Below are 15,296 nucleotides of genomic sequence, written 5' to 3'. Positions count from 1 at the left end.
CATGTTCTACCTAAAGATCAGGATGCAATGGGGTAACCAGAGGAGCAGCTGCTGGGAGCTGCAGAGGGGTTTGCAGCAAACCCAAAGCAAGTGGGGCTGTGCTTAGGGGGTGATGGCCCAGAGATCCTGCATTGTTAGCTCTGGGTGAGTGCTGGGGCATCAGTGTCCCCCTGCCACCGTGCTGTGCACATTTCCCTCTTTCTCTTCCCTGTGCCAGCAGTGTGGAGCATCAGCAGCTACTCTGGAGCTGCTACTCCTTAAAACACCTCTTCTGGGGGAAGAATTTTGGTAATTCATTTGGTAATTAATATAAACCATAGCTAGACTAAAAAATAGGTGAAAGCTTGCAGAGTCAGGCTGTGCCTGAGAGTTGCTGAACTGCAGAATGATTCCCCTCTGAGAACTTGCTTGCACTCTGGAGTTGTCTTTAATTCTAGGTGCACTGTGTGAGGAGACTTTGCATAACTCTCTGTCCTAGCCACTAAATGTGGATAGATTCTTTGCTACGTGACATTAGCTGCATCTCTGTGTGGCTGAATGTTACTGAAGCACAAGGAAATTTTAAGGGACTTTAATGTTAAGGGAGAAAAAAGACAAAAGTGAAATTACATTTACTTTTCTGCACTTCAAAAGACTTGTTCTGCAATTTTTCCTTGCCTTTAAAGATAGCAAACTGGGAAGCTCCCAGTGTGGGAGCCTTTGCTTTTAAATGCTGCAGCAAGCGTAATACTCACTGGGTGAACTTGGAGTTGGCAAAAGCAAAAGCTGGGGGGGATGTACGGGAACATGTGCTGTCCTTTGTAGTTCCAGTTCTTTTAGAAGCACTCACAAATAGCTTTAGTTTCTTTAGCAAATACAATGGCATCATTCTGGGCATGCCTAGTGGAAGTGTTCTGGGGCTAGTAAACTGTGAACAAACCTGTTTGCATTGCTGCACTGCACAGCACAGCACAGATAAGCCCTAATTGTTATGCAACTCCTTAGCATAAGCTCCTGGCATGGCTCATATGCTTCCCTTGTACTAAGACAGTCCAAAATAGCAACAAGAAAGCATGTAACTAAAGACACAGCAGGAGTGTAGGAATTCACCCAGGCCTTGGATGTTCTAAAGATTGAACAATTCTTCATTTCAAACCCTCCAAAATGCTAAGCATAATGTATTTTCTTCGGAGCTTCTTCAAGGTAAGCGCTTTCAAACTTTTCCTGTTTGTTTGGTTTAGTTTTGTTTTGACAAGAGAGAAACTTGGATTTGAAGACTTTGTGCAGGAGTGTAGTGAGAAGTTTTCTTGAGAACTGATGCCCAGTAAGCAAATGCACTCACCAGGTTTGCAATTTGCTTGGCTGTGTTAACATCTGATTTGTAGACGGTGCCTGTTTGCAGCTACCATAAAAAAGAAACACTTGTGGGTTTGAGAGATCCTTATATGATAGAAACCATGAAATCTGTGGTGTAAGCTACTTCCATCAACAAGGGAGTTGTTAACAGTGAAAGATGCATTTTATGAGACAAACCCAAATCTTAACTTCCAATTTTATTATGATTTCCTGATCTGTTTGCTATATTTTAAATGTGCCAAGTTGAGCAATTGAACACTAACATAATTAAAAATATTTTAGGTACAAAATACATTATAAACTGTTGCTGATAAGTGTAAGTTCATAAGAAACAACCAGACCAAATACCTAATATTCAGTTTCTTTTTCTGTGAGGCTGAGTAAGTTTTGTGACAGGGGCTGTGCTGCTGCCTGCTGTTGGGCTGCAGTAGCTGTGTGAGATCTGAGTCCCAGCTGTGCCTGTCACCCTGCTCAGAGCCACAGCGTGGGCTGCAGGTTTTCCTGAAGTGTGCACTGGGAAAGGCAGAGATGATTTGGACAAGTGTGGGTCAAAGGAATGAAAGTTAAATCAGATTAGAGAACATTGGATTATTCCGAGATCTAAAATGTGAGAATTTGAAGCTCAATAGAGAATTATGCTAACTTAGAGGAAAAATGCTTAAGGAATAGAATAACTGTAGTGAGATGAATTCCAGATTCTCATTATGTTGTCACTTGCACATTTGCATGCCAAACTGCTTCTTGATAAAGTACACTGCAGGATTGTAGCCGCAGTGGAAAGCCAGCAGTGGATCTCAAGGCAGAGCTGCTCTGTGGAGAGCAACTGGTGTTTGAAATAAATATGAGAAAAAGCTAAATTTTGGTCCTAAGAGATACAGCTACAATTAGCACCTGCAACCACCTGATTGTTCATGGGAAACAAGTAGCACTCCTAAGGAGGTGAACTCTATTTTCAGCAGGCTTCCTTTTGGACATTGTATAGAACTGATCTGAAAAAATTGCTTACATTTGGGTTGAAAATATCTGCTTATTTTTTTCTGAATCACATTGTTACTCTAAACACTGCATTCTTTGAGAGATAACAGTGAGGGACAGGAAAAATACAATGGGAAGGTTACTGGGATATGGCTATTGACTCATCACAGTTGCATACTTGCTGTTTTATCACATAACAAGCCTTGACTTTCAAAAATCTAGCATAAATCATGCTGCTAAAGTGTATGTAAATATTCTCCTTCAATGTGGGAGAGTATATACTTCTCAGCACTTACAAGAGTGTATTTTTCTATAAAGACTAGTCATCTACAGTCATCAGTTTGAAAAATACAGGACTGAGTAAAACTCCTAGCTGTCAACTGTGTTATGGTGACTACTGGATTCATCCTGAATCATTTTAATGTAACAGCTTTGTGCCATCTCTGTTGGTTTCAGTTTGAGAAAGGCCAGTTCATGTCTGTGAATGTCATTCTGTATTCATTGACTTAAATCTAACAGTCAGCGAAGTGGGTCAAACTATGTCTGAAATGGAGGGAAAATTAACATCATTTTAATGCCAGTTTCTGCATTGTTTTCTGTTAAGTTTTCTTGAAATAGAAAGCTCTTAATTGAAAGCTGGCCAAAATACAGTATTTCTAGAGCTGTATTTTAGAGGTCCTGTGCACACCATGCTGCACTCTGATGTTCTTGTGACATGTTAGAGTGATCCAAATAGCTTAAAATGCAGTCTGAGGCCTCAGCCACGTTTCTCAATAGGATTTTAGCTACTAAAATCCCTGTGTCCATGCTTGGGAACTTTAAAAGTATCACACTCATCTGACAGAAAAAAAAAAAAGTAGGCTGGGCCAAATAGCAATAAACCTGCCCTTGGATTTGGGATAAATGCTGCTGTGGGAGAGTTACTGTGGTACCTCTTGTCTTCCTCTGGAAGTTGAATCAGCACCTTTGGGAGGAGCAGGAAAAAGTGGAAATAGCATAAACCTGTAAATTATTAAAAAAAATAAAATAAAAAAATCAAAAAAACCAGTATAAACTCCTTAGAACTGGGAGAAACCCCATGGGGCAGAGGAGCTCAGGAGACTTGCCTTGTTTGTGTCTGATTCAAGGCATCCCCAGCACAGGGCTGAGTTTGCAGCACACAACTCCATCACAGTGCCTTTTTCAAGCAGACACAAAATTGCATGCACATCTGATCTTGGAGTTTGATTGTTACCTCTTGTCCAATCAAGTGTTCTGTCTCCCCTAATAATCAATTTAAAGGCCTAATATTTTTTTTCTTTGATTCTCCCAAGAGAAAAGGAAACAGGTCTTGGAGTTTTTATCAATGCTTGACTGCATGGGTCTGGACTGCTGGTTTTTCTTACTTCTCTAATTAAAATATTCCATGTGACTTTTCACATGGTAAGAATATATTTGATTTTGACTGCAAATATGCAGAAATCAAAGTGTAACTCCTTATTGAATAAAATGCCATATAAATGGCTCACCTGAGCCATAACTGCTTTTTTGAAAAATGTGACAACAAAGTTTATGGAAGCACATTCTTGCTTCCTTTAATTTTACAACCAGAAGATGCTGATTAATACTGCTGTTTTTTTTATAATGATGGCCACAATAAGAATCACGTTTTCCTATGGCATGGAGCATTTCAAACCAAGCAGCCTATTGCAGTCATTTCCAATTCCTCTCTAATTCCACTGGTACTGCAGTAAACAAGGCACGATGCAGATTTGCCACTAATACCTTTAATGCCTCTAAAATAGTACACCTATTGTTCTCTCTGAACCAAAGCTCCAGGCCACTAATACCAGCTAAACAGTTCCTGGCCACTTTAAAGGCCATGTATGCCTGAGCAGGGATGTCACCAGTTACAGAGAGAGATTTTGGGAGCTGCTCCTGCTGCTGCCGTAGGAAGCAGCATTGAACAGCTGTGGAACATCCTAAATTTGTATCAGAATCTGCATCCAAAGTGTTTTACATTTTTTACAAAGTGTTTTACATTTCTCTCTCCTTGGCCATAAGTTTTGTTTAACTCTGCTCAGAAATCTGTGTCATCTCCCTGGCTGGATTTGCAGCCCATCCAGCTTTGACTTTGGATCTGAACCAAACTTTGCTGGTTTTCTCTTCAAGCAATGTGCCAAACTTGCATTTACATGAATTGAACTGAAGAACTTGTTCACAATTTTTGTGTTTCTCTGAAGGAACTTTTGTTCTCAAGAAATCAAGGACCACATTTGTACTAGTTTTAAGTCCTGCATGTGTTTCACTGGATATTCACCTATCCTGAAAATTTTGGTTCCCACCTAAACTTTGTGGTGGAGTTCCCTTTTTGTCACCATCAGTCTTTTTTCTGGGCTAATCTTTGTTAGTCTCAGCCTTGGCACCTCAAAGATACCTGTGAATTGAGCACCAAAATACTGTCTGGTTATTCTGCTCTGAGGGCCAGCTCCTTTTTGCCTTCATGTCAAAGAGCAGGGATTTCTAGAAAAAAAAAATCCTGATTTCGTTTGGATCTGTGCCAGACATTTAACAGAGGCAGGGACCCTGCTGAGTGGACATGTCCTTGGAAAGTCAGAATGTTTCTCACTGGAAATGTCCCTTGTTATCTCCAGAAGCTTGGGTTCTGTTGTGTGCAGTTGTAACATTGCTGCTGCGTGGGACCATGTCTTGGCTGTAACATATTTGGCTGAATAATGGCTGTGAGTATTTTAGGTTTTATGTGGATAATTCAGGTTTTGCCTAAAATTTAGGAATGACTGTATCATGGAGCTGTTCTAAATATGTGTTTATCAGTTATTTGCCATCTAATCTGGCTGTTGTGGTGGAGGAATGTGCTCTCCAAGCATGCTCAGCTGTCAGGCAGGCAGATGCCACCCAGGTATCTTAACCTGATCTCTGGCACCCTGTGAGTGTGTGGAGGTTCCAATCTCCTGGCCAGCGAGGTCACCCTGTACTCTGGGATTTCTCTGCACTGGTGCTGCAGCTTTCTAAATAGCAACAAAAAGTATCAGGAACAAACAGAACATTTCAGCTGGCTGGGAACTGCTTTCTTGCAAAACTGGCTGAAGAAGACTGTCAGTGTTTAGTTAATGAACTTCTTGTAGCATAAATTAAACCAAGAGAACATTGAGCTAAAGTGACAATCCCGGAATATCAGCTTAGATCTTACAGTAATGTCTTCAGCAACTCATACTACCTGTGTGACAACTCTGCAGGTAATACCAGAATACACACCTCTTCATTGAAAACTTAAAGAGGGTTGCTAGTGTCTCATTTAATATGCAAAACAACAAATTTGAATGATTGCAGATATGTTTGTAAGAAGCCCTGGGTTATATTGGCATGTAGAATGGGTAGTGCAGTCAATGCTGTGAGTACTAGCTCTTGCAAAATACAAAATTAATTATGCTGGAGTTTTTAAGTGCTTTTAAAAAGACAGATGTTTTAGGAGCATAAATTCATGTATAAAATGCCTCTGTGAAGGGCTTGCTTTCAGGGGGACTGAAACAGCTGTAGACAAATACTTTTCAGCTGAGGTAACTACAAACTCTAAATTTTGTCCAGAGAAAGTAGCATGCCCTGAACTGAAGTGCATTTTCCACTGAGATGAGCAATATGATGGCCAGAGTTAAATTTTTAACTAATACCTTTGATATAAAGAAGAATGAAAATTAATACATTTTATCCTTACAATGGCTTCCCTCTCAAAAACAATGTGTCCCAATACCTGAATTAAGCTGCAGAGTGTATGGCAAATCATCAGGATTGGGAATTTCTCATCCCAGACAGTTATATTGTACTTTCTTAATGCCAAAAATTCTGTACAATGCATGGCAATGGGAAGTCTTCATGCAGGAAAAAAATAAAAGCTGTAATATGGGAAAGAATGTGATACCAGATGAGGGTACAGGAGATATCCTCTTCTGTATCAAAAGCAAATAAATGGATGAGGTTCACCTAAGAGTTCACATATCAGAAGATTAAAATTAGCCTGAAAAGACTAATGACTGAAAAAAAGGAATGAGGTTTGGATCAATTGTAGTTATTGGGTCAGGAAACAAGATGTCAGATGAGCTCTGACTGTTTTAATAAAGGAATGCATTTTGTCTGGAACAGGCTTAAGGACATATCGAGGGAAAGCTAATATTGCTTTGTATGCAAACTATCTGAATAATGAAAGGACAGAGCCTCTGAAGCACTAATGCACCTTTGAGAGTAATAGAAACTGGAATTTATGGCAGCCAGGTAATTCCTGATTAACCTGCCTGCATGTATATACATTAAAAGGGGTGATGCACGCACACTTCCTCATCTCAAATGCTGCTGCAGAAGCTGGGTTGTCTTCATCCTCAGTATAAGAGTGGTATTATCAATCTAGGAGAGTGAAAGCAAATCCTGTTTCCAAATTATTAACATTTGCAATTAATACTTATTTCAGTATATATTAAGGACTGTCAATTTTAAGGCAGGGCAGATGCCTGAGTTCCATTGCAGAGAATGGCTACTAAAATGTAACAATGGCTAAAAGTGTAACAATGGTTACAATTATAACGCATCTATTGACAGGAATGAAAAAATATATCCATTTGCTCAGACCTTTAACTGAGAATCACTTTGACTTCTTGACCACTAGGATCAGTAGCATTTTGCACCTCTGTATGTGACAACACACATTGTTTGTAGCCTCCACAAGGATCATCAAGTCCGACCCAGAAAAATACCCCAGACCCAAAAACCAACCAAGCAACCAACAGACTTGGCCCATTAAGAGAGTGTATGAGAAAAGAGATATCCAAGAGGGAAGAATGGTTTGCTCACAGGTGAAAGTGCAGGGAAAGTGCTGAAAGTCTTGGTCAGCTTTTGCATAATCAAAGCTTGTGTTATGTTGAGATCAAGATTTCCTGCAAGGTGGCCTTTGGTACCTTTTGGCCATTGGTACAGTTTCCCAAATCACCAGAATGATGACATTGTTGGCTGTGTTCCAAAGAATTCAGGCTGCTTGGGAGTCACAATTTTCTTTTGCCTTCAGAGATGGAAACCTGCACAGCTAGAGTAGGTCTTGCTGCTGAGAAACTTCCAGTAACATTATTGAGGTCATACAGATGAGTATGTAATTACTTAGATAAACAGAGTTTCAATTAACATGATTGCAATCTGGTATCACTTAAATAGTGTTCCTTAAGAGAAGGATTTCCACCCTCTGCACAGCCCATACATGAAGAATGAAAATCTGTATGATTAAGCCACACCACAAAGTTAAACATTACCAGAACCTATACATAGCCTTAGGCTCAACTTTTGACCCCACAGGAGTTATTGCCTGAATGAAAATCCCAGGAGACAAGGCAGGAATTTGCATCAGATTAATTGTCAATGACAATGTTTTTGTGGTTTTATGCAAAATGCAAGAAGATTAAAATAATGAACAGTGCTTTGCAACACTCAAGCACTCATTGGCTCGGTCAGCCTTCTTCTGGCACCTGAGCCAGCTGCAGCTGGAGCCTTTGGAGATGTTCTAGATAACTCACTGAGCTGTTTCACAGCTGAAGCAGCATCTTTCATTGCACACATAAAAATAAAGTGAAATATCGATTTGGTCTTCAGACTCCTCTCTTGCCAAGATTGAAGGTGGAAATTCAGGCAAGCCTTGCTGCAGAACTGAGTGATGCCTCCTCCTCCTCTTCCTCCTTCTTCTAACACTTCTCTGTGTCAAACCCCTCTGCTGAGCCAATTTTCTACACTGATGCTAAATAGGTAGGGGCTAATGAGCAATCTGTTTCTCTTGGAAATCTCCCATGGTAGGCGTGCCACAGATGCACTTGGTAAACTGAGGACTGTGTTTAACTCTGAGTGAAATGCTACCTGGTCATAAACATGACATTTCTGTAAAACAGAGCAAGTGCTCTTCCTCTTCAGGGCACTCTCATAAGCATCTTTGCTTTCTGGTCCTAACAAATTCTCCTTTTAAAACAGTTCTGTGGTCATGAATGGCCTCAGACAAGCCTTGCTTGCAGAGCATGGCTCTCTCTACTGGCTGAGGTTTAACATTTTCAATAGACAACTTTCTGATCAAACTTGGGATGTGTTCATTTTTCAGTACAAGTCTCTTTGTAACAGGTGAGCATCAAGCCTCCTGTATTCTCTGTGGCTTATTAAAGAGGTCAAGTATAATAATTTAAGAAGCAAATAGCCAATAGTGTAAAGAAACCATAGTTTCAATAAACATATTTTGAAAAGCAGCAACAACAAAAAGAATTTGATGTATTTTCAGATAAATATTCCAAAATTAACAAATTAAGATTGGGTTAGAAATGGATATTTTTCCAGTTCTGGGAAAGGAAGAAAGTCTTTCACTTCACAGTGTGTCCTGTAGTGAAGGTAAGGCGCTGCAGCATACAGAAGGATTGAATTCTTGTCTGTTTCTCAAATTCCAGCTTATATATCTATATATATATTCTAATTTTTATTTTGACATTTAAATGGAAAATATATGCCATTAAATGGTATTTGGGATATTCTTTATGTATTTTCAAGAGAATTAAGTCCCGTGAGTTGAAAGTCTTAGAAACCTCTACAGCAGGAATTGTATAAAATGATGGAAAGGCACTGAGATAGTTTGAATCAAGTGTAAGGGTAACAATATCTTTTCAAAGTCAATCTTTTGTGCTGTCTAATAAACGGGATCCCTCTGTTGTTTTCTTTATTGTAGATTTTAGTTAATCAAATGCCACAGTGTCCTGGCAATAGAATCTAAACAGACATCCCATAATAAAGGGATTCATTATAGCTTCAGGAGACTGAACACTCCTGAACCAGTTGTAGGGCTATTATTTTATTATATTTTATTTAATTTTATTTCATTTGACTTAATTTCATTTAATTTCATTTTGGAACAGCTGGCTGATTTATTTGAGAAAACATGTAAATGCTGCCTTATTTCAATGTTGATTACCTTCAGAAGAATCAAACTATGATTACTTTTCACTCATTTATAAATTGAAAGAGTTTTCTGATCCACAATAGAACATTTAATAATCCTACAGGTAATGATATGTGGTTCCAGAGTGAACATGGAAAATACTTGTAAAATTCCCTTTACAAGTTAATAGGAAAGCTGCTCATTCTGGGCTGCTCTAACATACACACACGTGTGTAAATGTGTGTAAATTTGTAATGTGCATAGTGTATGCACTCTGCTGCAATCCACTGCTGCATCCAAATCAAGTTCAAAGTGCAAATCCTGTCTGTCTGTAGGAAAGCCAGAGATGGGGCCTGGAGATGAGCAGTCTTGGCCTTGCCCTGCTCCACGGGTTGGGATTTTGTTTCTGGATTTACTGCCAGTATAACAGAGCTGATAACACCCTGTTAGTGAAATCAACCAGATGCCTGAAAATTTTTCTGCCTCTCCCTCTTCTTCCTCCTTTGCTTGCCCTCCAAATGCAGCAGTGAATGGAGAGACGAGCCCCACGTAGAAATGAGATGTTTTGCTTCCTCAGCCCTTTGTTATCAGCTCTGCCCATTGCATTCTGCCAGCTCGGCAGGTTCAGCTGGATCCGGGGGCTTTGGGCTGTCACCCTGCTTTGTTCAGCTGCATTCTGCTGATGCCATGGGGTGTCTGTGCCTGGGACATCAGCCTTGTGCATCCTTCTTCTCTTGGCTCCGAGGTATAAGCTCTGCAACAGCATGCTGTACACAGACAGCTCTGAAAGGAGAAAAAGAAACCAAAGTCAGCTTGTACTCCTGGAAGTCTTACTTTATGTGAAGAAATAATTTAAGACTCTTGCTAAAATCCTTGGCCTCCTACCCTGCACCTGGCCCCTCTGTGGTAATGCATCACGCAGCAGGCGGTAAGAGCAGGGGCCCTCACCCCTGTGCTTGGAGTGCTGTTTCCCTCCTGCTCTTGCTGGTTTGATATTTTCAGCTGTCTGTCATTCAGGCAATATAACAGGTCTCTGCCAGAAAGCCTGAAAGAACTGTAATTGTTGTTATTTACACTATCTTAAATGTTTTCTAATTAATTGCCTTTTTTTGTCCATTTGTTTTTGAACCCCTGTGGCATTTATTTCTCAGCAGGACCTCTGGAAGAAGTCAAATTTTACCTTGCTTACTGTTTGTTTATCCAAATTATGATGAAGGCTTTGTAATAGCAATTTGTATCTGATCTTGGTGTATCATTCATAGCTTTCCTAAGGCTGAGTGTCCATGAAAACTAATTAATAAAGATTAGCTTTTCTTATGCAGCGTAAGACTCAAGTACATCTTGTTTTGTGATGTAGATAATCTCTCAATCTTGTTTTGGAGACTGGGTCTTGTCACAGAGGTGCCACAGGCAATCTGTTCTGATTTACAGCCAGACTTGGATGACAATTAGGGGTGAAATCTTTCAGACAGTTTTTATTTTCCAGTTCTTACATTTGTCCACTTGCTCATTTGTTTACCTGTCCTTGGTAGGTGAGAGTTCTGCAGCCTCTTTTGGTTTGAAGGACATAGAAGGAAACCACACTTTCAAACTTCTGCTAACTTTAGCTGAAGAACAATCTAGATCTACAGACAAATTATGTTTAAACAAAAGTATTTAGTTGAAATACATGAAGCTATATTGACAATAATATAAAAAAGGTGTCATAACACAGTGTAACATAATCCTTATATTTCCTTAAGATAACTCTTTATGTGTAAAATACTTGCTATACTATTAAAAGGTATTATTGGAACTTCAAAATGAGGCTGGATTTTGAATTGCTTTCAGTACTAAGAAAGAAATACTTAATTTCATACTTAAACTTTTCTCAGCTGTGAAGTTGCTGACAATGTTGTTGTTTTCAATTCATGGGAAAAGGGAAGACAGGGATCAAAGCTTCCTTATTCTTCAACTGTGCTTGGGCAACATCTGCTGTGTGTTTCAAACACTCTTGAGTGATGTTTGCCTGAATGGGAGCCTATTTGTTTTTTGTAAGGGTGAGCCAGGGACAAGCTGATGCTTTACACTTGATTTTACTCAGATATCTGACCAAACTGAAGCTCATTTTGTTTGCTGAAACAAGGAGTTTTAGCAGAGGACAGCTTTAGATTAAATCAAAGATGGTATGCTTCTATCATTTGAGAACATAATCTTTATGCCCACGCATTTCTTGTCTTTCTGGATCAAAACTCAACCAGATAAGAATGTCTTAAGCTTTAGGTTTGCTCTCCCTTTCTGAATGTGCCTTACCTTTTTGAATCAGTGAAGTATTTCTTGGTAGTTCTTGAGGTTATGTCAATCCCATGTTAATCTATGAGAATGTTCTCCCAGTAAAAACTGCAGGGCTGTGTAAGAGTGGAGCAGCACTCCAGTGACCACTCGAGAATTACCTTCAACAAAAGGCTTTGCTTTATCTTGGCTGCTGTGCCTCCTTATTGGGCAAAACATTTGCACAAGTGAAATCCTTTTTCCTGCTGACATTGAGTTACAGACTTGTTGGTTTGGCTGCATCTTTCAGCATGCCAGCAGGCACCTGGTGATGTGCTCTCAATAGATTGAGCTGCATTTTGGCTATCATAAACCCTTTGGCAAAAAGCCAGTCTTAATAAGACCTGAAAAAAAAATCTCTCCTGAATAGATTTATTTTATCTTTCCTTTAAAAGATCAGGTTTTCTCACTAGGCTTGCTCACTAGGCAAGCAATAAGCAAATAAAATAAAATAATATAAAACGCTTTTCCACATGGTCTCTCTGCAGCCATTCAGTGCTGCATCCGATTTGCATGAGCACTGCCAATTACTTTGGTGCTTTAAAAATAAGGACCAGGCCCTTCAAGGCTGAGACATAAGCCAAGACCACCCACATTTAGGCAGAAACCTGCACTTGCAAGCTGAAAATTAGCTGATGCAGCATATGTCATCATGGGGCAATGGACTGGGCAGAATGGTGATAATGTGGCCTGAGAGGCAGAAGGGAATGGGACTGAGAAATCCATGGAGAACCATGTCATTAACTGTAGCACAAAGGTCTGACTCTTGCCAAATTCTCAGCATCTGTTTTTTAATACATCAAGTTTAGTCGCTTCTTCTTTGTACCAATATTTAGACACTACCAGTGAGAAACTGAGAAGAAGCCAGGGCTGCCTTTCTTCAGATGAGCACAGCTGGATTGTGTCCTGCAGGAGCAGGTGAAGCTCCACTCCAGGAAATGTTGTAGCCCTGGGTTTGTTCCCTGTGCCAGCCACAGGGAGGGAATGATGCCAGTGGGATGTGACTGGTGCCTCTGAGGCTGCAGGGAGGATGCCAGGAAGAACAGCTGCAATAGGAGAGACAGAGCAGGGTTAATCAGCACCCAAACCTGTACCCACCCAGGGCAGGGAACAACAAATATGCTTTTACTTCCAGCTGCACCTTGGATGGACTGTGGTCCAGCCTGTCTCATTCCTTGCTGTGCTCTTGTTACCTCTAAAATCCCTAACTTGCATGCTGAATATTTGCATGTTTTGCTGGGAGAATTAGATGTCAGTGTAGAACACAATTATCTTAGAGGGAATTAAATTAAATTAAATTAAATTTAAGAATAAATTTAATAATTTATCTTAAACCTTACTTGTGGAACTCCAGTGCAAATAGTGGCATATGATCTGTCACAGTTGTGCCTGTCTTGTGACACTGGGTCTGGGCTGATACTTTGTGAGATGTCACTTGAAAATACATTAATTCTACTTTAGTTCCACAGTGCCAGTGGTCATCATCCTCCTGTTCCTCTCCCTCATACTTTTACAGCAGATACATCTCTGCTGTTCCAGGGGAGAACTTTCCACATGTTTTTGACTCCAGGAATTTGGTGTTTCAGAGGAATTGACACCAGTGCTACGTGCAAAGAACCACTTGAGCTGAGATCTCTGTGCAAGTCCAGAGACTGCTTTCCAAGTAAGAAATATGCAGGAAATATTTTTTGCTGACAAGATTATGTCTACTACTGTTCTGGAGAGCTCATTCCCAATATTTTGCACTGGAAATTTTACAGAGTTAGAAGTTCTGCCTCAGATTAGTTAGAAGAGAGGCTCATTTTCTAGATGGGTATACTTATTCTGCCTTTTCTTATGATGGGAGGTATATAATTCCTCCAGCTTTAAGCATTTTAGCCCGTTGGGATGTGTCCTGCTTCTTTGTACAGGGACCTTTTTCTCAGTATGATCAGTTTCTTGAACAAAAGTAAATACACAGTTTTGGGCATGAGGTACTAATGGTGAGCTGAAGTAAAGAAAGAATCTGTAGGCACAAGTCTCTTGCTGGTATGAAATTTGACACAAAGTTTCTTAAGAAAGAACAATTTCTCCTGCTGACATATTTAGACAATATACATATGATTTTCAAAAGAGACTATTTTCAGCAGTGGGGGGTTAACAGTCTTCATTCCTATGCTTGGTTCATGCTCAGCATGAATTTATGAGCAGCCTAAATTATTTAAACATGAAAAGCTTTGGCATTAATCATGACACAACAGCAAATATAAAAATTACCGATGCAGTGACAGTATCAGCATGAATTATTGTCTTCTGCAGGGCTGGCAGCTCACATATTATCTCACCCTTCAGAATGTGCTTGGAAACAAGTCCTAGGGTAACCTGAATCCTCAGGTGACACTCTCCTCCCCTGAGGACAGGGAGGAGCTGAATGAGGCCCTTGGCAATGGGAGCTGCTCCTGCCTACAGGGAGCACCTGAAGCTGGGAGCACAGAATATGGGGATCTGGAGCAGAGGCCATTGGGCAAAAGGTGTTTGAAGGAAAATGTCTTTTTCTTACTTATTCTTGTACAGCACTGCTAAATCTAAGTGATGTTATCGACCTTTAGAGATGTATTTATTGTCTTCAAAATGGCAGCACAATTCCAGGTTTTCACAGGCAATATTTATGGAAAAGTTTGACAGTGGCAACAAAATTCCTCCAACCCATTGTTTTTTCTGAAAGAAACTTTAAATCGTGGAAGCAGAATAACCTTTGCTCTCTGAGAACAGTATTCATCCTATTTCAGTCATTCTCATAAATTAAGCTTTCAAGAAAGAAGAGATAAGACTTTTACTTCTGAATCAATAGGGACCTTTTTTGCCCCAGAAGTAAGAGGAACAGAACACAAGGCTGTATTCTTGTAAGTGGGATACTATTAAACCCCACTGAAGCAGGAATTCAGCCTTGGAAACAACTGAACCTTTTCAAATCTTGCTCTTAGAGACTTTCAGTCTTTGGTACAGAGGTATAACATTATTTTAAAACTATTTATAAATATTTAGGGTCTGTTGTACAATATACATGTTATACAATGTGTACATTGTGAATTTAAGCTGATTTTGGGAGAGTTATTTTTACCACGCTCTTGGAAAACATCCTGAGACACTGGAAGGGAAAAGTTCAAAACTGTAATAATCTATGGGAAGAAAAGGGAAGAATTTGAAAACTGTATTTATCTGCTTAAAATTACCAGAACTGTGTGTTCCCCTCTACTGGCTTGTGTATATGTTGTGCTGCTTTGTTACAAGTTTATTGGTGTCTATCCCTAAGGCAGAAGTTGCTCTGATAAAGGAAGATGTTGGTTCTCTGCCCCTTTGGGATTTCCAATTTATCCTTGCAAGCATGAACTGAATGAGCTCACCCTCCTTGAAAAGCTTCGTCTCCTTGGCAGCACCAAAGGGAGAAAAGGTGTTGGGAATGCCGTTACAGAGAGCTGCTCTACTTCTGCACATTCTCCTACCAGCCAAGACTTTGGAGTGACTGTGCCCTCTCTGTTCTTGCTGAATCATGGCACAGCCAGCCTGTTTCTGCACAGATAGACACCACTGTGTTGGTTCTGACTCCTGATGATCACCGAGATCATTATAAATAAAGTAAATGTGAAATAAGCTCTCATGTTCTGAGCAGGAGAGGAATCTACTTGTTGCTTTTGAATAATATGAAGAAGGCTCTGATCCAGATGTTTCATGATCTGGATGCTTCAATAGCAGATCA

The 15,296-nt window shown here is 40.0% G+C and overlaps 1 protein-coding gene across 5 annotated transcripts in view; it reads left to right on the top strand.

Moving 5' to 3' along the window:
* ARHGEF4 (Rho guanine nucleotide exchange factor 4) overlaps positions 1–15,296 on the top strand; it is a 214,955-nt gene that overhangs the window by 48,553 nt on the left and 151,106 nt on the right. The window contains exon 1 of one of the 5 annotated variants that reach the window (XM_086843921.1): positions 424–1,182. The exons of the other annotated variants lie outside the window; for them this stretch is intronic. Coding sequence (XP_086700047.1) covers positions 1,144–1,182 — 39 coding nt within the window. The 5' untranslated portion in view covers positions 424–1,143. Of the gene's footprint in view, positions 1–423; positions 1,183–15,296 lie in introns of those variants that run through there. 5 annotated transcript variants of the gene reach the window in all.

Source organism: Cyanistes caeruleus, chromosome 10 (genome assembly GCF_971803275.1).
Source record: "Cyanistes caeruleus chromosome 10, bCyaCae1.hap1.1, whole genome shotgun sequence".
NCBI lineage: Eukaryota > Metazoa > Chordata > Aves > Passeriformes > Paridae > Cyanistes > Cyanistes caeruleus.
The sequence above is the reverse complement of the archived record's forward strand: the minus strand, read 5'-3'. Positions and strand labels throughout refer to the sequence as shown.